The following is a 20673-nucleotide window of genomic DNA, read 5'->3' on the forward strand; positions in this document are numbered from 1 at the left end:
TTCAAGAAACAAGCCCTGTTAAATCAGCTTTTGTGTGAGTTTTTCCAGACAGCTGCACACATCTGGAGCCAGACCCCCACCGTCCTGCTAACATCCACCCTGACTGACCAGCTGAGTTTAGACCATCTGAGGACACAAACTTTGACTCTCCAGCTAGTTATACAGCGACCTGTAAAAACTCCACGCAAACTCAAGCAAACAACCGAAGACCGCTTGAAGGCCGGGGGTCAAGTGTTTGTCAGCCCGGGATGTTTACAAACAATGCGGGCATCATTAGTGGCAGCAGCAGGCTCTGTGGACGCCAACATCCGAGCAGATCCACTTCTAAACAAACTCCAGCTCAGCGCACACTCCGCGACTCTGCAGGACAAGTTGTGCACGCACAGACTACAAGTTGTTGTCAGTGTGGAGCGAGGCAGCTTCCCACCGGCTGCGCTATTTAATGTGGGAGACACAATTTGGAAAGGAGAGAGGCAAAGAGAGAGAGGAAAGAGGGGAGAAGACATAAACACATCACTTCTCACTCTGCAACCAACTCACCTGGATTCTTCCGAGTCACTATTGCTTTCGTCAGTCGCCACGCTCCAGTCAATCTTCAGAAAATCACTACAAATTTCAATAATCTAAAAAAAATTGTCAATTCTTCTCGCTAAACAATCACTCCGCACATCCAAGATGGCTACCAGGAACACCTCCTCCTCCGATGCCCTGCTGGACGGGAGTCCCGCCTATATAAGCTCTGATTGGTTCTCCGCAACCATTTCCGCGTTCTGATTGGCTCAGAGCTGCTGTCAGTCAAGACCGTCTGGTTTTACTACTTCCAGCACAACTCCAGCGTTGATTGGACCGCTGTCAAAGTTCAAAGGGCAAGCTGAGTTCTCCGGCTACGCCTCCCTTCTCCATGCTGCTTGGCATCCTGGGTAATGTAGTCTGGGTAATGTAATCAGGTAAAGTCAATCTCTAAATACAGAAGTTTTTTTTAATTTGCTTAATCGATTAATGTACTTAATCTATTAACTTTTTATTAAACTCTGTGAACGACACTCTCTGAATTGATTCTTCCAATCTTCAGTGCTAGTTGTGTATATTAACATTTAATATTAACTTTTTTTAGCAAAAGATTTGTTATTTGAACTAGAACATGCTTTTCCAATAAAACACAAATCATTAACAGGACAATAAAGACAGTATAAAAGTAGACAATGACTGACTGTAACGGAACATTCTGTGAAATCTATTATGCTGTATTCTGTGTGAAGTAGTATGTTTAAATGAAATGATAAAGTATTTTTATTTTAATGTTTTATTGTAAAAGTCACATGGATAACATTTCAAGTTTACCATTAGGATAGAAATATATCCATCGTCATGTTCTCACTTTTAACTGAACTTTCTTTGAACAGTATAGTTGAGTACAATAAAGCAATCAAATGCAATCCCTTCATAATTATTGAAAACAGAGGATGACATAATACAGCAGAAACCATAAATTTCACAGAGAAAGTTGCCAATCGGAATCTAAAATCCTATATTAATGTACATAATTTCTGGTTCCCTTTCATCAACCTCGCTATTAAACAACATGCTGAGATTTCTACTTCCTGTCACCCTTGAGAGAAATGCCATTATTCTGACAGTCAGAACCCAACATTTTTTCTGGCTTGTGTAGCACTCATTATGATTAATAAAACTCACACTTTATTGTTGACCTGGATGCTCCAGCTGCCCGGTGGATGTTATTGTGATTGATGAAAACAGCCAGTTATTGATTGGACTTTAGAGGCTTCGCTCTGCTGACCCCTCATAACTTTGTGGTCCCTGCAGTTCATAATCCCCACACCGCTCCCCATTAAAGTATTTGTCCTGCTAATTTATCAAGAAAGATATTTATTAGATGATGGAAAATTGCTGTGTTGTTGTTAACAAGGTCACAAAGTTCCACATTGTACAAGATGACAGCGCATTTGTGTGTTGCTGATGTTTGTGAGAAAGTCATATTTCAGCATGATTTATGGCATGTGGCTAAGAGTGTATACAGACTCTCACATCTGCCTGAAGAAGTGGTCATCAGTTTGCTGCTGTGAAGGCGACTCCATAAATAAAACGGGCAAAATATTTCTTATGATCTTCTCTTTTTGGTCTAATGAAACAGTGATAAAATCAGCTGATGGCTGATTTAATTTTCAAAAAGTTTCTCTGGCGTTTCATAGAATATATACATTACAACACACATTAAACACATTTATCTTAATGTGTAGTCCACCTCAGCCACAGGACCAGCCTGGGATCATGATGACAGTTATTGATCATGGTCAGTCATGTGATGGAGAACAAAATATGCTTAACGTTTGGTTTAATCATGTCTACGTTGTTTATTCAAACATCCATTTGTGGAAGATAATCACTGTCCTTAATCAAACTTGAATTCTTTCATTGCATTCCAGTAAAGCAAATTGTCACTAATCCAGTGAAAATAACATAAGAAGGCTGCACAGAGGTGTAGTGGTTACCTCACAGTAAGAAAGTCCCTAGTTTGAGTCTCACATTGCAAAGCCATCTGTGTGGAATTTTGATTTTCAGCCTTTAAACATGCATTCGAGGTAAATTGCTGACTTCAAATTGGCCACTGATGAACTGATGATGAACTGTCCATAGTGGAACCTTCTTTGTTCATCTGATGGCAGCTCCAGCTGTCTGCAAGCTGTATGCAAGAGTTTTTCTCAGAACAGAACAAAATAACACAGACTAAAACAGTCATGACAAAACTGATGTTTTGGAAGCTACAGTCACAATTAGACAAAGTACAATTAGTATATTTCCTGTAAAGTGAAGGAGGTCATTCAGAATCATGTTCAACACTGGACTGGTAAAAGGGTTTCAAAAATCACATGGCTAAAAGTTTCTGCTATGCTATTCCTTTACCCTTTTAAGTCAACATTGACGTTGAATGGCAGAAGTTCTGGTGCAACATTCAGTTTGACCACCGAATGGCACTGTAGTACAAGTACAAGGAAAGAAATGATGGAGGGCATCTGTGAATAAGATGGATGAAGGGATGGATAGTCTTTGGCTGTAAAAACATATTGCTTGCATCTATGTTGTTTTTCAAAATGAAAAAAAAAACTCCTGTTGTAGAATTAAATAATCAGGCTGGAAATCTGTCAATTATCTCCAATTACAACATCTGGTGGTGTGTGAAATGTATCATAACCTCAGACAAATTGAAAGAATAAAAACTTTAGCTACCTTAACAAAACCAATATATAAACGGGAAAAATATAATAAAAACACCTGAAATCATTCATTTATAGTCATTTATTGCAAAATATTTTTTTTTGTTTTTTACATTTTTTTTTGAAAATATAATCAACAAAAAACCCTTGGAAGGACAAAATAAAGTTGAATAACACATTTTCTATTGAGTACTCACTTCACAAAATACAAAATACTCTGTGCAAAACCAAAATTCTCTCAAAATGAAAATAAATACTGAAAATATAAGTCAACAACCATCCAAGTGCTAATACTAACGAACTGAACTTTAGTCTAACTTTGACTCAACAGAATTAATCTGATACTTGCTGAATGAAACTGGTGTCAGCATTGAAAATTCAATCAGTCCTCTTTGAAATGAAAATAAGCAAAAATATATTTCACACATCTCCTGAATGTGGCTGGCCAGATAGTTTCTGATCTGAAGGAAAATTAATTGAACTTCCTGTAGGTGCAAAAAAAATATATAAAAGGTATTTTATCAATAAGGAATTGATTCAAACTAAGCTATCTGGTTTCCATTCTTCTTGTCTTAGGATGAAGGACTGAACTCCATCTAACCTTCCTGCTGTCGCTCAGTTTCTGAATCTGTAGGAAATGGGCAGCAGCTTGTGGGTCTTCTTCATGGTCTGAACCCTGGTGTGAGTGTCTTCATCCATGGTCTTGTAGCAACGCCGGGCGTAATCCAAAAGCTTCTCCTTCGACGCCTCAAACTCTCCGACTTCGGCCATCTGCAGGAACATCATCAGGTCGTCAGTGAGGGATTTAATCCAGAGGTTTACACTGGAGTGACTGAACAGGCACACACAATCCAGACACTGCTCCGTCATGTGATGACCGATGACATGGACTATCACTTTGGTTGTATTGCTTCAAGCAGATTGAGCAAATCAAATTAAGTAACCTGAACGATTCTGTGGGTTTTATCTCCTCCTTTCTCTCAAGGACCATGTTGCTTTCTTTCTCTATTTTGAATGTTTTTGCTCCAAATTACATTAGTAGTGCTGTTACACACACATTGTCAAATTTTTGGGTTTTATCACTTTAATATTAGAGCCAAATATTCAAGAATTTATTGATATACTCAAATTACTCTATGAAGAAAGTCTCTGAAACAAAAACAAACTCAGCCTTCTTGCTGTGAGGCTGGAGTGGAAAACACTCCTGCACGCCAACGTCTTCTATCAGGAACACAAATTTCGAATTTGCACCTTCTCCGGCGCCACCAGCAGCAGCTCAGCGATGGGTGAGGTGGAGGCCATGGTGTTTCGGTCGACCCCGTGGATCTGGAAGGCCCGGGACATGCTCCTCACACGCTGGTAGGTGGTCAGGATCTTCTTGTAACGAATCAAAACCCCATCTGGGTCTTTCACTGCAGAGGAGGCAGAAAAGCGAGGCTGGATCTGAGCTGTTTGTGTTTGAATGCTGTGGATAAGTTTTGTCTGTTTTGATCCGACTCTGGTTTTATTGTGGATCAGTGGGGTGATTTTAAAAGCTCTGGGAGCTCTGTGGCACAGGGGGATATTAAGCCAGGCTTTGGATATACGGATAACAATTGTGAGTAGAAGAGATTTATTTTGGTATCTTTATTGGATTTGTCGGTACATCTTTTTCCCTCCAGTTGTTGTTTTCTAACACTTAAAATCTGCTTTGTTCAGTGTATCAGAACACAGAGAGAGACTTTCCTTCAGCTGCATTTCAACCTCACCTCTTTGTCTCTCCCTCCCGTGTGTGATCCTGAAGATCCTCCTCATCTTCATCCTCGGCTCCCTGCTGGGTTTTCCCCTGGCCCTCTTCTTCGACCCTTTCTCCACTAAAGAGTCCTCTTCATCCTCCTCTTCGTCCTCCTCCTCATCTTCCTCCACATACTCATCCTCGGTGTAGTATTTGTCTTCTTCCAGATGGAATTCCTGTTTAACTTTGATCAAGAGCACACATTTTATTCACCTGACACCAGGAGGGGGGAGGGGGAGGAGGAGATGCAGAAATGTGAAAGAGTGAAGAGGAGCAGAGGAAGAGGAAGAATAGGACTGTCTCACCAGGGATGGCGGTGCTGCAGTGAGCTCGAGATCCTTGGATGCGTTTGAGGGTCATTCCTGACCTGGTGGTCATTGGTGAGGGAGGGGAGGGGGAGCTGGCAGGCTGCAGCTTCACCGCACGCTGGGGGTCTCCACTCCATTCTGCATGGAATTATTACAAACTCCATTGTGCCAATGACCAAAAAGGCGATTTTCAAATGACGGGAGTGTTGTGAAGGCCTCACCCTCAGGAGGCCGCATGCTGACGATGAAGCGGTCCAGCTGGCAGCGCAGGAAGTTTCGCTCCTCCTCCAGCTCCTCGATGCGCTTCTGCAGCCAGGCGTTCTTCTCCAGAGTGACGTACAGGTGAGCCCGCAGGTTCGACACCAGGATGAACGAGCTGTACTGAGAGTGGGGGAGATCCTGCACCATTGGCTCTGCAGGAGCAGGAGGAAGAGAGGAGCAATTCGAGGAACTTTAAAAGATGATTTATAACAGCAGTAGAGATGAAGCTGACGTTCTTAATATCTCCGAGGTTTCTATTTTCTTGGAGTCCCCCAGATTGCTTCTAAAACAGGCTGCAGACCTCTGTTACTGCGAAAACATTAAAGTTAAGGTGCACGCACGCACGCACGCACGCACACACACCAGCATACAAAAGCAGGAGCTTCCAAATAAAATCAGCATCTTGTGTCATTATCAAACATGTGTCATTATCCAATGGTCTGCAGGCCCCCTGAGGAGAGACCAGGTTTGAACATTTACCCTATAATATCTTGCACGACACCAAACAATTGTGCAAAAACAATCTTTCCTTTTAGATCCGTGAGCATCACCTAGAATGCTTTAAAGAGAATTGTCTGCATATGACTTCAGGGGACAAATACAGCTCAATTTGATGTGAGTTGGGTTGGGTCAGTAAAATTTTCGTACAATAATCACTAAAAACAGACAACTCCAGATTCATCCCTCAGTTTTAACAGCAATAAATAGATACATACAAAATTTTCATTCATTGCCTCGGTTTCTCTTCAAGCGAATGTGGAAAAACAGCATTATAGTGTGCATGTGTTCACAAAGTCTCCAATACAGGATGGAAGTGGTGCTCAGACCTAATGCTACCTTCTGACTCAGTGCTGACCTTTGACCTCTAATCCCACTGAAACAGTGGGACAACCAGCGAACAAAATCAGAACCATCAGTTACTGCTTTGCTGTAGCAGAGGTTGTAGGTATTTTCATCTTTCTTGACTCTCATTTTAGTGAGTTCATCCCACTCTTTGCGGGACTGTTTTGGCCCACACGTCAGGTCATGTTTGACACAATTTATAACAGATAAAGTTGTGACACAAGCAAATAATCTAAAGTTTCCCACTAAACTTTCATGCTGAAATTACAACTCAATGACATGAGAGTATTTCAAAAAGTGCATTATGAGAAACATGAAACCTGTGGATTTAAAGCCTGAGCAGCACTACAGTGCATCAAAAACATCAGATGGAGCGTGTGTGTGTGTGTGTGTGTGTGTGTGTGTGTGTGTGTGTGTGTGTTGTAGATGTGGCGTACCCTCCATCATGTGGTGGCCTTGGTTCAGGTGGTATGGGGTTGGTCGCTCTACATTCTCCCCAAGGGGGAAAGCCACCTCGTAGGCGTCCAGGTATAAACGCCCTTGTCCTCTTTCTCCTGCTCCTCCTAATCCTGCGGCAGCTGGAGTCTCGACTGAGGGTGAGGCTGAAGATGAGGCTGGCTGAGACATGTAATTCTCTGAGATATAAAAAGATGAGTAGAACAGTTAAATCAGACATGCCAAACATCAACCATTACCAAAAAAAAAATAGTTTTGTGACATACCAATTTACCAAACAAAGATTCTACTTCACATCATAAGTCATGATTTTCATACTCAGAGCTGCTAAATGTGTAATTGAATTACAAGCAAAATATGTTTTTAAGTGTGGAGCATTAGTAAAGACAAAACAAGACCTTTTATACAATTGTGTTTAAATTGTATAATAATATAAAACTATGAACATGTTCAAATGCTTCACTAACAGTATGTTCAATGTGCTTAACAAATAATGCACATAATTCAAAATATATAGCAAATATATATAGGATAATACTATATTACAGAATTGTCACATGACCTAATTATGAATGTATCATATGTTTATGTGTAATTTAAAATACATGCAAAAATTCAACAAAAGGCCAAACTAAATATTTACACAGTAAAATTGCAGCACCCTCCCTCTTTCGTGCACCCTCATAAAATATGTTTGAGTTGTAATAAAAAGTAAAAAAAAACAAAAAAAAAACAACAACAATAAATAAATGCTGCTTTTTTTTTTCTTTATCAAAAGTGTTCCAAATTAAAAAGATCTACCCTACATCTCAGGCCTGTTTTTTTTTTCAATGTTTTTTAATCAGTATTTTGCACTTTTAACAGAGGTACCAGCTTATCAATAATTGATAATGAACAAGTGAAAAATCAGCATGAAGCTAATCAAAACTGAAAATCTCATATAAAAAAACGTAATTTGAATCATAAGTGGCGCATTTAAATGCAATTTTTAATGTTGGTAACATTTTGAAACTACATAGTGTTGGAAAAAAAAAAGACCTAACTCATTTTACATGTATTCGGTAATTTCTGCTGACAAGGTGTGTTTGCACTCAGCTCAAAGTTGTAATCGTTTACTGTTATTTACAGGGAAAATACCGTCAGTAAAATAGTCATAACACTTATCACATTAAAAACATAGTATTGAACAAAAATATGACTTGAAAATGTCGATGAAAACCGATTAATCTGCCAACGACAAAAAATATTTAAGTTTCAACGAGGAAACTGTTAGTGGTGCTTTATTTCCTATCATCCACAGTTACAAACAAACACACATTAGATCCACTTAGGAGTGTTTCAAAAAATATATTCAATGAATTTCATTTGCCAGCTCCAGTAAACAAGCCTTTGACCGCCATTTCAATAAGTCTGGGTGGTTTTGTGGAGTTAGTTAACCGAATCGAAACACCGTTCGAGTGCTGCTGTTACCTGCAGGGTTTGAATCGTCTCTGGTGTCTGGAGGATTCATGACTGAAAAACTCCGCGAATAATCGGAAACTTTGGATAAAACTGTTATTATTTGTCCTGCACGCTTCCTTGCGCGTTTATACTTCTGTAATACAACCTGACACGACCCTCGTCTGCTCCTCACACAGCCGACATCCAGCACACTCCGCGGCAATTACCTGATTATAATTCATACGCAGCTGCAGCGCGCGCAGCGCTCAGTGCGTCACACATGCGCACAACGGAGCGCACGGCTCCCCAAAAATGCACAAAAAGACAACAACATCTGAGAGATTCTAATCACACAAAAACGATTTCAGGGATTTAAAATAATTCTTAAAACATACGGAGGAGAATTTCTATAACTAATACAATGTATAACTATTTTTTTTCATGCGTTGTAATTTTTAAAGAACGTAAATAACGTCATCTTATTATATGTATTTATTGTTTTGCATGTTCCAATTTATTCCTGTGGCAACACTATTTATTTGCCTTGGCCTGGTTGCTGTAAGGATGCAATTTTTTATGTTGCGGGACAAATAATGGAATATCTGTCTGTCGTTTAGTTTTTTGTCTGTGCAAATATGATTACAATTTATGCAAGCAGATGGTATTTCTTTCTTTCTTTCTTATTTTATTTATTCATCCATCCATCCATCCATCCATCCATTCATTTATGATTGCTCTTATGAAAGTTTTTTTTTTTTTTTTTTTTTTTTTTTATGTGAACATTACACAAATTTGCTCTTGTGAAACAGTTCCAGGTTCAGAAAAGGGGAATTGTTGCAGAATGAAAAGAAGAGACACCCAGAGCGGAAATGCGTCACCAGGTAGGTTTGCGTGCTCGTGGACTTCTCGAGGCGGGGCGTCGGTGCAGGTAAAGGCGGAACAGAAGAAAACGAGACACAAAAAGTGCACAAAACCCTCAAACTTAAAGGTTTCGGGTTCGGAACGGGCTTCAATTGCAGGTAAGTCAACATGAATTTGTGAAAAACGTGAAATTGAGATTTAGGAAAATCGGAATTATTCCGCAGTGGCTCACGTGATGGACAGGTTGTCTCCCGAAAGGTAAATATGAAATCAATGATAGCCTTTCGTCTTTTTTTGAAAAAAGTACGCCACATTGATAAGTGATGACCTCTTCGTTAACATTAAACAGAGCGTCCGTCAACCAAAAGCCCAGGACAGTTACATTGTTGTTGTTATAAACTGTTTACATCCACTAAATTTTGTTTTATTGCGGAACTGGAGCAAAATTCAATTCAGTTGAAATGTATTTTAAATGTTAAACGTGAAAAAAGGAATGAATGAATGTGAAGAAGGAACCACACAATTACAAATATTATATTTACTTTTAAATCCCACTCATCTTGTATTGAAATTTCCATTTTGGAAGCTGCACCAAAGGATTATTTACTGTAGTTTCTGACATTCGTTTTGAGTTTAACCTATATATAAAACTTTTTTGTTGTAGATAATGCAGATTATGTAATACACTGTGAACAATTAAAATTGTTTACTGAAGTAAACACACATCATTGGTCTTGATAGTTTGTCTTTTTTTGCATTGCATTTAAAACATTCCATCATTATCTGTGATAACAATATACCTTAAATTATAAAGAAATACACGGAAACTAATAGCACAAGAAGTTAGCAATACTTTGATGATTCATTGTTTTTGTAACTGAACATGTACAATCAATGATATACCTTTGTTTAAATTACTCAAACACAGATGTTCATTGTCTTGATGGTGAGACAATAACAGTGTGGCCTCCACTCCCTCTCCTCAGCTGCACCATGGGGCTGTGTGATGGCCTGTCTCACTGTAAGCTGGCGCTGGTTTTCGCCGTGGTGATGGATTTGCTGGGAGGAACCGCTCTGCTGGTGGGGGTGTTCGCTCGGCTGGAGACCAAAGGACAGGACTATGGAGACATGCTGGTCTATACAGGTGTGTCTGAACCTCAGTTTGTAGTCAGAACTAGACACAGAACTGGCTTCATGAATGAATTGAATTGTACCTATAGCTTCATACAGTCAAGAAATATTTGTAAGTGATTTTGAACTGATCATTAAATGTATTTTGAACATACAGTCAAAAAATGACAAAATCAAAACAAGAATAGCCTAAAACCAGGTGAATTTTACAGGCACAATAAACATTTAGCTCCGAGCTTTTCATGACTAACCACACCACTGTGGAAAACCCCAGCACACAGGATGATACTGTCAAATATCATCACAGGAAGTCATGATGTTTATCATGCCATATAGTAATAAGTTAACTGTAATACATTTTTTTTTTCAAGTAATGAGTAAAGTAAGGAATTACAATTGCAAATACAGTAATTAAATTACCTTTACTTTCCTGAAAACAAGCTGTGTTACTGCATTACTAAAACGTGACTGTGTTTCATGAGACTGCCTGGTGACAAAGACGTAAATCCAGCGTGTCATCAGTGGTGAACAACAGACACGTGTCGTGATGGACACCATGGAGTGGGAGAGAGCAGGATGCATGGAAGTACCAATATTTCACCTTCGAGTTTGACTCAGTGGTGGAAAAATAAGACCAGCGTTTGCTGTACGCACTGTGTGGAAAGAAAGATTTTATCTAAAAAAACAAAAATCCAGCTAAAACCTGAGCATGCACCCTGCAAGTCACCATGGGAATATGAAACTCAGTGAGGAACCCCCGGATACAACCACTGACCACTGGCATGCCTGCTATGGAGACCACATCCCCACCGGGTGAACGTCTGAGGGCTCTTCTCCTGATAAACAGGTGAAATTAGACTTAAAGCAACAGGACTTAATGTTGCTGAACTGAATAAGCTTATCACTGTCTATACTGCTGAGGACATGTTGCCCACGTTTAGTGATTTTATTTCTCTCTTTCATTATGTGCTTGCCAGAAGGATCCACACCAATATTCATTTTATCTTTGCATTTTTTTTTTTTTTGTTCGAATGAAGGAGTAAGGAATGTATACTATATGCTGGAATATGCATAAATATGTTGTCATAGAATGACTTTATTTTCATAAAATATGGTCAATGTAATGTGCATAAAGTTAAGACTGAAACTAATAAGACATTTAATAAGGATTCACTTTCATTTGTCTCAATTTTATATGATGGAATATGCAGAAAGAATAGAAAGCTCTATTGCTTTATAGTGTATTCACATTGTGCGTGTTGTTTTTGAAAAGTAAGTAAACTAATAAAGTAACTGATTACTTTTCAAAATTAATAAAGTAACTGGATTACTTTTTGGTGAAGTAATCAGTAAGTAATTATTATTTCCAAGTAACTTGACCAACACTGATGAGGATGATATTGTTATGACACAAATATATTCAATAGCAAGAAAATAAACGCAATGGAAGGAGTCGGATGGTTGAATCACCTTTGATAAGAGCACATAGTGATAATATTGTCATGATTTTTATTTTTAGATGCAAATATTACTTTCAAATGAATGCATTAATTTTCTCCAACTACACTATGTTCATCTCCCTGTTTTCTGCATTTTGTGATCAAGCCGTGGTAACTGAGCGATCATGTGCTGACTTGTGTTCAGGAGCTCTGTTCGTGGTCGCATCTCTGGCCGGGTGGGTGCTCTGGTACAGTGGGAACATCGAAGGCCTGACCTCCAAGAAGGAGCTGGGACACATCAGCAGCGCAGTCGACCGACTTGCCCGCAACCTCAGCCGCAAGATCCACTCCTACAGGAACCACTTCTGAGCGACGGGGGGTCCGCGGGTCTGTTACACCTCGAAAATCTGCCTGTAGTCGTCAGTATTAATTCAAGAAACACACTCAAAGTGTTCAGAAAGGTGTTAATAAGCATGCCAGAAACATTTCAGCTGAAAGTTTTCCTGTTACAAAATCACACTGAATTTTTGTATCTGTTCAATTTTATTTACCTTCAGTGTTTGATAAAAGCTCATTTCATTGTTACAGTGGTTATGTGTTGGATTTCAATAAAAATATTTCTATAAATTAGGTTTTTTCATCTTTCACATATTTATACACGTTATCTCAAAGACAGTTTTTTTTCGCTTCATTATGACTGATTTTGTTCACCTTTATAATGCTTTGTTGAAAACATGAGATTTTAGTATTTTATATATCCTGAAATTTATTCACTTTTCAGCCTCCAGATGGCGCCATTCGTTAAAAGAAATGCAGTCGTGACTTTTGCCAATGAGATCAGTCTAACTTGATGTGTTATCTGCTGCTTTGCAAACGGAAAATATCAAGAGACAGCCAAGCTACACTTGCCTGCTATAGCCTGCAGTTTCAATTAGAAAACCTTGGCAGATTTTCCAGAGATAGGAAGAGATGAAAAGAGTGTGTTGACATGGTTGCACCAGTATGACGAATGGCAAGCAGAATAAAGCATTATTTCATTTCAGTTTTAGCTATACTGTCTGAGTGACAACGTGTTTACTTCACATCAGACAGCAGTAACACCTCCATTTTCTGGGTGTGTATTTATGTATTTTCCACTTCTACACACAAGCTGTCATTAGGTGAGCTCTTGTTCTGTCCAGTTTTAAATTTGTAGATCATCAGTAAATGGAAACTTTTATTTTAGCCACAAAATAACTAATTAAGCAATCTGAATGCTGTGCTGACCTCTGCTGGTGAGTAATGCGAACTACAACAACATCAATATAACGTGTTGGAAAATGAAAAGATCTGACTTTTAAATGCCGCAAACTTCACACCAAAATATAAATCCTCCTGTTTTTAGGAGTTAAAAACTTTTCACTGCTCCTCTGTACAAGCTGAGTAATGAACTCCATCTGAACTCATGATTGCAATGTCTATAAAAAGCAAAGAGGAGCATCAAGACAGGCGCTTCCCTGAGCTGATTATACCCCTCCCTTCAAGGAGGAAACTTTCCTATCTAATTCAAGCTACCAAATAATGGGAGGTAACATGTCATCAGCAAAGGACTAATAAAGTAGTTTGCGACTGGTCCTATAGTGGGACCGTGACCCACTTTTTCACGCCACAAAAAGAATGATTAGATCCATTTCAGTTACTTAAAAGGGACCAGTGGCAGGTCAGACGAGACCAGACAGGTCAGCAAGTTTCTGAAAGGTGAGGTGATGTAACGTCTCACCTTTGTCATCAGCCTCATCTTCACAAAACATCTTCCTCTTTCTGAAAGAGCTTTAACAGCGGGGAATTACAGATCAGAATGGCTCATTTAATGAACCAAATTTCACTGAAATCCCGTTTACTGGCAGAAGAGGGCCTCATCAATCCAAAGTAGTCTGTCAAAAGATTTCTGTATGTTGCTGTGATATGCACAGATAGAGTGACTCCAGATAAATGCATCACATCCTGCAGGGACTGAATGAAAAGGTAAAGGTCTTCCTCACTGAAATCATTTTAAAAATTAGAGTGTGAAGGTCAGAGCAATGAGTCAGATTCAAATGCTCAATTATCTCAATGTTAAATCAGCATACTATCCCAGTTCCCTCCCGGTACTTAAGCCTTGATAGTGTGGAGGATCAAGGTTCAAGTCCAGGTTGCAGTAATCAGGGATTTAAGGGTAAAAACTGGTCATGTCTGCGATGCATGTTGCTGTGACATCCCCCGTAAGTAGACAAAGTCTGTTCATACTTGAGACAATCCCGTTCGGTTTTCAGGGCTACGAGAAAGCAAATGATGTGATTATTACCTTGCAGTTTGTTAAAACATTTTTTTTTCCTCATGTGTGATTGATGAGGAATCTAATTTGGAAGTGAAAAGCAAGCAGAGCACCACGTTTACTCTCTGTTTTCAAACTCTTTTCAGTCTTGCTCAGGAGTCAGGCCTGCAGGGTCGATGGGAAATGATCTCCTTTTGAAGTGTCTTCTGTGGGTTAATTTTTAGGTCTTGGGAAAAAACTGTTTTCTCTGAAAATCACCTGAACATTATCAACAGATTGAAATCCATATGAAACTTTGAAATCTTGTCAAACTAGCTTCATACCAGAATAACAAAAACTCCACGTGTTCCACACACACACACACACACACGGTGAATCTAAGGTATTGTTCCGAACACATGCACACACACACAGACACACACACTGCCTCAAACACATCTTATTCCTCCCAATACACAGCCAGCTGACCACCAGGGAATCCCGTGAGGAACTACACAAACACATAAAAACATTTACAACTTTGCATGTTCGAATCTCTCTGCTGATAGATTATAGTGACCCTTGACCCCTAGCAGGCCCTCTGGTCACTTCAAGTCTGCCGCCCCACTGTTTCTAAATATTGAGATTAGGTTAATTATGAATCGGGTGGGTTAGATACAGAGAAGTAATTTCCACTTTGGGATTGATAAATATGTTTCTGTTCATCTCAAAAAGACTGGTGAGAACGTGAACTGGTGGAGGTTTGGTTGAAGGTGGTCTGACTTTGTCCCTCAGATCTAGCAACAAAGTCTAGAGTTTTCCTTGAAGTATAAAGAAGCATGTCTCTGCTCTTTTGGAGCATTTACTTCAATTTTGTAAAGAGGAGAAACTTTGCAGGGCATTTGAGAGGCTTCCTGTTTGGTTCCCACAACACTGCACCTCATCTGTCTATCATCCGTTCCTCTTTTAGAAGGAGGATTTTCCCTTCAGGCTACAGATACTAAATAGTCTGGATTTATTGGATTAGTAGTTCAAGTCCGCTGGCTTTTGAGACAAACCTTTCCCTCTCAGAATGTCACCTTTAACCCGCAACCTGGTTTAGATTGTTCTTGGAAGGAGAATCCCTTGATTGAAAGAGGAGGAGGGGATTAAAATGGAGGAACAGAAGGAGATCGAGACGCAGACACACAGTGGAGATGGTTGATGTGAGGCAGTGTAAGGAGGATTTGGCAGCTCCGCACAGAAGGCAGGGAGTCACTAAAGGGAACGGAAAATCAGTGCTGGCATTATGAGAGCTTTTGGCCCAACCTGCAGGAATCTATTCCCAGATAGAGAAAGTTTAATTTAGGCTGAAGTTTAATTGGACGCTGTTTTGGGGGAGGCGAGGGAGCACAGGGAGGTCACATCTGTGGCTCGGAAATAAATGTGTAGATAATAAGTGACACACTGGAACAAGAGAACATGATCAGACCTTGTAATGGTGAATATAAACATACAGAACTATAATTTCATTTATTTTATATACAGTTAAAAAAATATTTTCTCATTGAAGTTGGCAAGCAGCAGTTTATTCCAAACTGTACCTAGGTCGATTTTTCAGCTATCTCTACAAATCTTTGATTTCAGCCCCATCTGAATCCAAAAAGGGATGAAAGTAAAGTAAATTAGTACTTTCTTAGATATTCTTCAAACTAGCTCATCCTTGTTTTAACATGCGACTGATTCAGAGACATTTTTTGTTACTCCAGAGAAGCTTCTGGAAAACTGGAATGTGATTTTGTCCTGCCTTATCTGATTCATTTCATTTATATTTCAATACATTGATAAATACTGTGCATTTTGACCTGCAATGCTAATGAAACATCGATCACTGTATTTTTTTTTTTTTCAATTTTTTTTTTAATTTCGCAAGCCACTAAACATAAAAAACTGAATTTTACTGAAACTAATTACATCATTTTATTCAGAAATGTTTTGTAAATTCTTGTTCATAGTGCTCTGCTGTCTTCAAAGTAGCGGCTTTGAAGTTTATGTTATCAATTGACTTAATCTTCATTACACTTTGAACAAATTCAGTGATAAAATATGCTTAAATGAAAATAATTAGTTTGAGGTTGTTCATGCTATCTGCTTTTTTGTGCTGCAGGAGGCTGTTGGTCAGATAACAAGGTCAGTGAAAACAAACACACACACACACGCATGCGGCCTTCCTTCACAGACAGTGTTCGTACAGCTAATAATTGGATTATGAAGACAGTGTGTATGTTTACACATACACACTGTCTTCATAATCCAATTATTTGCTGTACAAACACTGTCTGCAGGTGAAAAGTCTCTCAAAAGCAAAGTGGCGAGGGGATTCCTGGAGCTCTGGTAGTGGAAGGAGGGTTTTACGACGCATGCGGAAAAGTTTGCCTTAAACTTTCAGCACTTTTAACATGAAAATGACCTGGAAGCAAAGTTCAGTCCACCCCTGGGTCATATAAGTGCAGCAGTGAATAATTCTCAAGTCCACATCTAATCCACTTGGTTTAGCACATGCTTCAGGGCTTAATGTATGAGGGTAACTCAGGTAAAGTTTGGCCTGCTGACTGAAAAAAACACATCAATCTGAAACTCAAACACATTATTTCTGACAGTGTTTCCTGGAGCTTAATGAGACCTGCAAACAGAAGAAGACCTGTTCAATCTGATATCATCCGTGTTTGATCAAGAAGCCTCAAAACTGGTCATAATTGATAATTCCCTGTTTCTTTCAAGACGATTGACATGGAGTGCTAATGGATAAGGAGGTCGTATTTTCAGCTTCTGCTTTTGAAAGTGTCTTTTTCTCCCAGTCAGAACACTTTTTTAATGCATTTATTTCATAAATACGAAATACGTATTTTCAGAATATGGGAGTAAACCAGAGTACCCACAGGAAAACACACTTACACTTCCGATCTTCTTTTTATGGCACAATTATGTATGGCACTGAAGGAAATATATAAAGACTGCTTTATATGCACATTAAAGTAATGCATGTGACAATACTGCTTCAACCAGTGGGGTTAGATAAACTTCAGGTATAAAAGCCAGCTGGTGTCTGATGCTATCTGCTCTATCTTTTCAGTAGTAAGCAAAGTAACACTAATTGAGTAGTAATGTGCAGTGTCCAGTACAACACAACTTTTAAGAGTTGCTGTGGACGGTGGAATTAGAAAAGCCCCAGCCCAACCAGTTTGGCAAACTTCCATCAGTAAAAAGAAAATAATACATGAATAAACTGTACATGTGTGAGAACACAAACTCAATGAAGTGTCCTGAACACTAAAGCATGAAGTCTACAAAAGTAAAGAAAAGAACACACTATTAAAATTAGCAGCAAGTTAAAGTGCATAAAAAAAGCAAAATGGACTGTGACTAGTTTAATCACACTTTGGGTAACTTCTAGTGGAGTTAAACAGTCTCTGTCTTTGGATTGAAGCTGTATTTTCACTCTGTGTTTTAAGATGTGAGGCTGCTTAAATCTAGAGTCTGCAACTTTTATGAGGAAAAGAGCTTTCAAATAAAATATAATTAATCTGCAAGTTTAACCCTAAAGGTAACACGGTTGCTGTGATAAAATATAAAAACAGTGTAACCCATGCTGAATTTCTGAAATTAAAGGAACTATGTTCCCAGTTAAAAATTCTGCATTTTGAGCTGTTTCTAGTTTAGGTCACTTGAAGTTTGTTTTTGAACAGTTTGAACAGTTGCAGCTGTTTTGGATATAACAAGGTATTATCGCAATTTGAGCCTTTTAATCCATTTGAGCAGTTTAAGTTGTCCAACTTTCTGTAAACCCTATCCTGTACCTATTTTAGCTATTTTTACTGTTTCACTCTTTTACCAGAGCTTCGAATTTGCCAATTTCTCTCAACCTTTCAAAAACTGTTGACTTTGTCAGAAAACACAGGAGAAAGATTAAACCTTTTTAATCAGAGACATTTTATTTTGGGGGATTTTGTTCAGGTTTAGTTTTCCAACAGGTGCAAAACTCAGTATTTAGTACATGTGGTGAAAGCCTGCAGGCAGCTAACTATTAAATGAAAATAATAAACTGTCTAATTGAGGTCTTACCTCGAATTGTCAGATAAGAATCTGTTTGACAGAATGTTTGATTGTTTGCTGTCAGCATGGTCGGCACTCACTCACCATGAGGCGTCATAGAAAACAATGCATTTTAAAAGTGATCGCGTTTGGGTGTTTTTAGGTTTATCTTATGACTTCTACAAGCTGATTTTTTTCCTGATTTTTTTTGTTGAACCCAGGTGAGCTACCTGTCACGGAGGGTTTCAGTTGATTTGTGAGAACTTTATTGAAAAATTTCACAACCTGAAAACAGCTAAACTTTGTATAACTCATAATGGTGAAGCTGAGGGGAGGGACCGCAAAATGATTGTGGTTTATTTAATGATTCAATTTATTGTAAAAGCCAGAAATTCAGCTCAACTTACCTGGCAGTACCCTACTCAGGAAACATTCTTCTAAATGAATACAAATTGCATTATTAAAGGTCTGATTAAGCGATCAGAGCCGGATAGTTTGGGTATGCGCATGTTTTCCGAGTACGTCTGGGAGGCTCATAAGGTGACATTGGTGCTCCATGTCCTCACCAGCCTCCCTGCCACTGCCCTGCAAAGCTCTCAGTGGCCAGATGGTGAAATCCAAATCACCTGTGGAGGGCTGGAACGGGCCGCCAAGAGGGCGGAGCCATGTCGGAGTTAGGACCTCAGCATGTCAGCAGCAATTAAGTTGTTTTATTTAATACAGGAGAGAGATCAATCAGCTTAATGCTGTCGTGGGTCAATAGCGGTTCACACAGCTCTGTGTGATATATACATGCTGTGTGCCCCCCACACCCACATTCATGAACAGTGGGTGTTACGTTCACCTGAGAGACTGCAGCCTGAATCCATGTTTTGTCAAAAATGCAGACTTTAATTTCATAATCAGCCATTACAGCAGGGCAGGCAGAGGAAATGTGTAAATTGATTGGCCAATGAAAGAACAGAATAAGCTATGGTAATCTTTTTCCCAACTCAATTCCCAACTCAGAATTCTACATAACATAAAACATAAACTATACATTCTCCCAATTACCCCATACATGAAGTGTGTGTGTGTGTGTGTGTGTGTGTGTGTGTGTGTGTGTGTGTGTGTGTGTGTGTGTGTGTGTGTGTAGGAGGGGGGTTACACAGACAGGGCAGTGGGCCCGTGAAATCCTCCCTGCACAGTGGGCAAACCTCAAACACACACACGCGTCACATTGTGTTGACAGCTTCAGATGAGAAGAAGAAAACTTGTAGGTTACCACTAAAGATGTATTGACCCAATATCAAGTCTACATACTAACTGAGATGCTTCATTAAGTGATTCAGGATGAGGGATTTGACTTCTATCGGTGTGATTTCATTCTTGTATTAGAATATTTACTTAACCGGCAGATCCACACGGGTGAGTGGATGGAGAGGTGAGCGCTGGGAGGGGAGAGGTCAGAGTGGTTACACGTCGTCTGGCACTGAGGCCGTGACCTCTGAGCTCAGCGGCAATCAGACAATGAACTTCCTCCCGGCGTCTCGTGGGCCGTTGACACCTTTTGATGGGGAGGGATGCGGTTTCCCCCGGGTGCAGGTGCTCTGTTTTGGACGAGGGAGCGTTTCGGTACAGACGGGCTGACAGCAGATGGTGGGTCAGCGGTCAGCGCTCTGTTAAGCACATTTGGATCCCACAGGAGAGCCGCCCTCCTCCCGCCAACGCTCCCTGGATTTAAACGGCTAATTCTTGGCCGGCCCGGAGGTCGGAGGTAGTTTGGGAAACAACTCGGGTTTACTTTGTCACTTCACTTGATCAGGTTTATTTTTGCTGCAGATAAAAGCTGTGGCGTGCTCGTCATCAGGCAGCGGTCCAGGGGCAAGCTGGGTCAGCTGACTTGTTTTCAGCGTGGAGGAGAGCTGCAGGGAATCCTGCTAGTCCAGAGATTTACATTGACTTTTCACCCCGTGTTCCATGTCTAACCTCTCAGTCACTCTCACAGCATCACGCAGCAATGTGCTGGGAAATCCGAGGAAGCAGGATCAATCTTACCGTGCAGTGTAATTAATTCTTTAAAATATCCACTTTCTCCTTTTCTTGCATAAAAGATCTCTTTCATTTTGAATCATACAGTCACATTTTTCTAATTTCCTGCCGCTACGACTGTAACAAATGATGCAGTCTCCATCAAAGTCAGAAAAGATGAAATTCAAACAATCCTGTTGATATTTTTTCATTGAACTCCATACAACCCTAAAACTGAAAAACCTAAAACCTGTGGAGATAGTGAGAAATGGACTTCATCAAAATATGCCTGAATAATATGTTTCTTTGTCCGTCTATGCCGTTTCTCATCAATGCGTGCTTGAATTATTAAAACACATTAAATAAGTCATGATTTATTAAAAGTAGAACTGTCAGACCACATGAATAAAGAAGATTATTATCACCAACAGTTTTATTTAAACTGATATAATCTATAAATACAGAATCCATTTGTTCAGCTGTAAATAGCTCTTTTTTTATGTTTTAAAAAATTGGTTTGTCCAGATTTAAAGTTTTGTGACAATTATTCCAAAGTACCAGAAAAGCAAAATAA

At 39.4% G+C, this 20673-nt stretch overlaps 3 protein-coding genes across 5 annotated transcripts in view; 1 reads left to right on the forward strand and 2 right to left on the reverse strand.

Annotated features, from left to right (window-relative positions):
* Nucleotides 1-701, reverse strand: part of LOC115409525 (CCR4-NOT transcription complex subunit 3-like) — a 33797-nt gene extending 33096 nt beyond the window's left edge. For both annotated transcript variants that reach the window (XM_030120750.1, XM_030120749.1), the window contains exon 1: nt 541-701. The gene's annotated coding sequence lies outside the window, so the exon portion shown is untranslated. The remainder of the gene's footprint in view (nt 1-540) is intronic.
* A 3147-nt stretch (nt 702-3848) lies between these two features.
* Nucleotides 3849-8385, reverse strand: LOC115409755 (coiled-coil domain-containing protein 106-like). Its single transcript, XM_030121030.1, has 7 exons — nt 8346-8385; nt 6857-7054; nt 5537-5728; nt 5313-5453; nt 4982-5191; nt 4485-4645; nt 3849-4004 (listed from the first exon to the last, which is right to left on the reverse strand). The coding sequence occupies exons 1-7, from the start codon at nt 8383-8385 to the stop codon at nt 3849-3851; spliced, it is 1098 nt and encodes a 365-aa protein (XP_029976890.1).
* An 830-nt stretch (nt 8386-9215) lies between these two features.
* Nucleotides 9216-12715, forward strand: LOC115409589 (transmembrane protein 238-like). 2 transcript variants are annotated; one of them, XR_003933993.1, is made up of 4 exons: nt 9216-9334; nt 10163-10320; nt 11952-12341; nt 12704-12715. XR_003933993.1 is itself a non-coding variant. In XM_030120828.1 (3 exons), exons 2-3 carry the CDS (start codon nt 10170-10172, stop codon nt 12113-12115), a joined length of 315 nt encoding a protein of 104 aa, XP_029976688.1. In that variant the 5' UTR covers nt 9216-9334; nt 10163-10169; the 3' UTR covers nt 12116-12661. The 2 variants fall into 2 exon arrangements, 1 of the variants encoding a protein (XP_029976688.1); XM_030120828.1 differs by lacking the exon at nt 12704-12715 and having other exon boundaries at nt 11952-12661.
* The last annotated feature ends 7958 nt before the right edge of the window (nt 12716-20673 follow it).

The sequence above is a fragment of the Salarias fasciatus genome, chromosome 22 (assembly GCF_902148845.1).
Source record: "Salarias fasciatus chromosome 22, fSalaFa1.1, whole genome shotgun sequence".
Lineage (NCBI taxonomy): Eukaryota > Metazoa > Chordata > Actinopteri > Blenniiformes > Blenniidae > Salarias > Salarias fasciatus.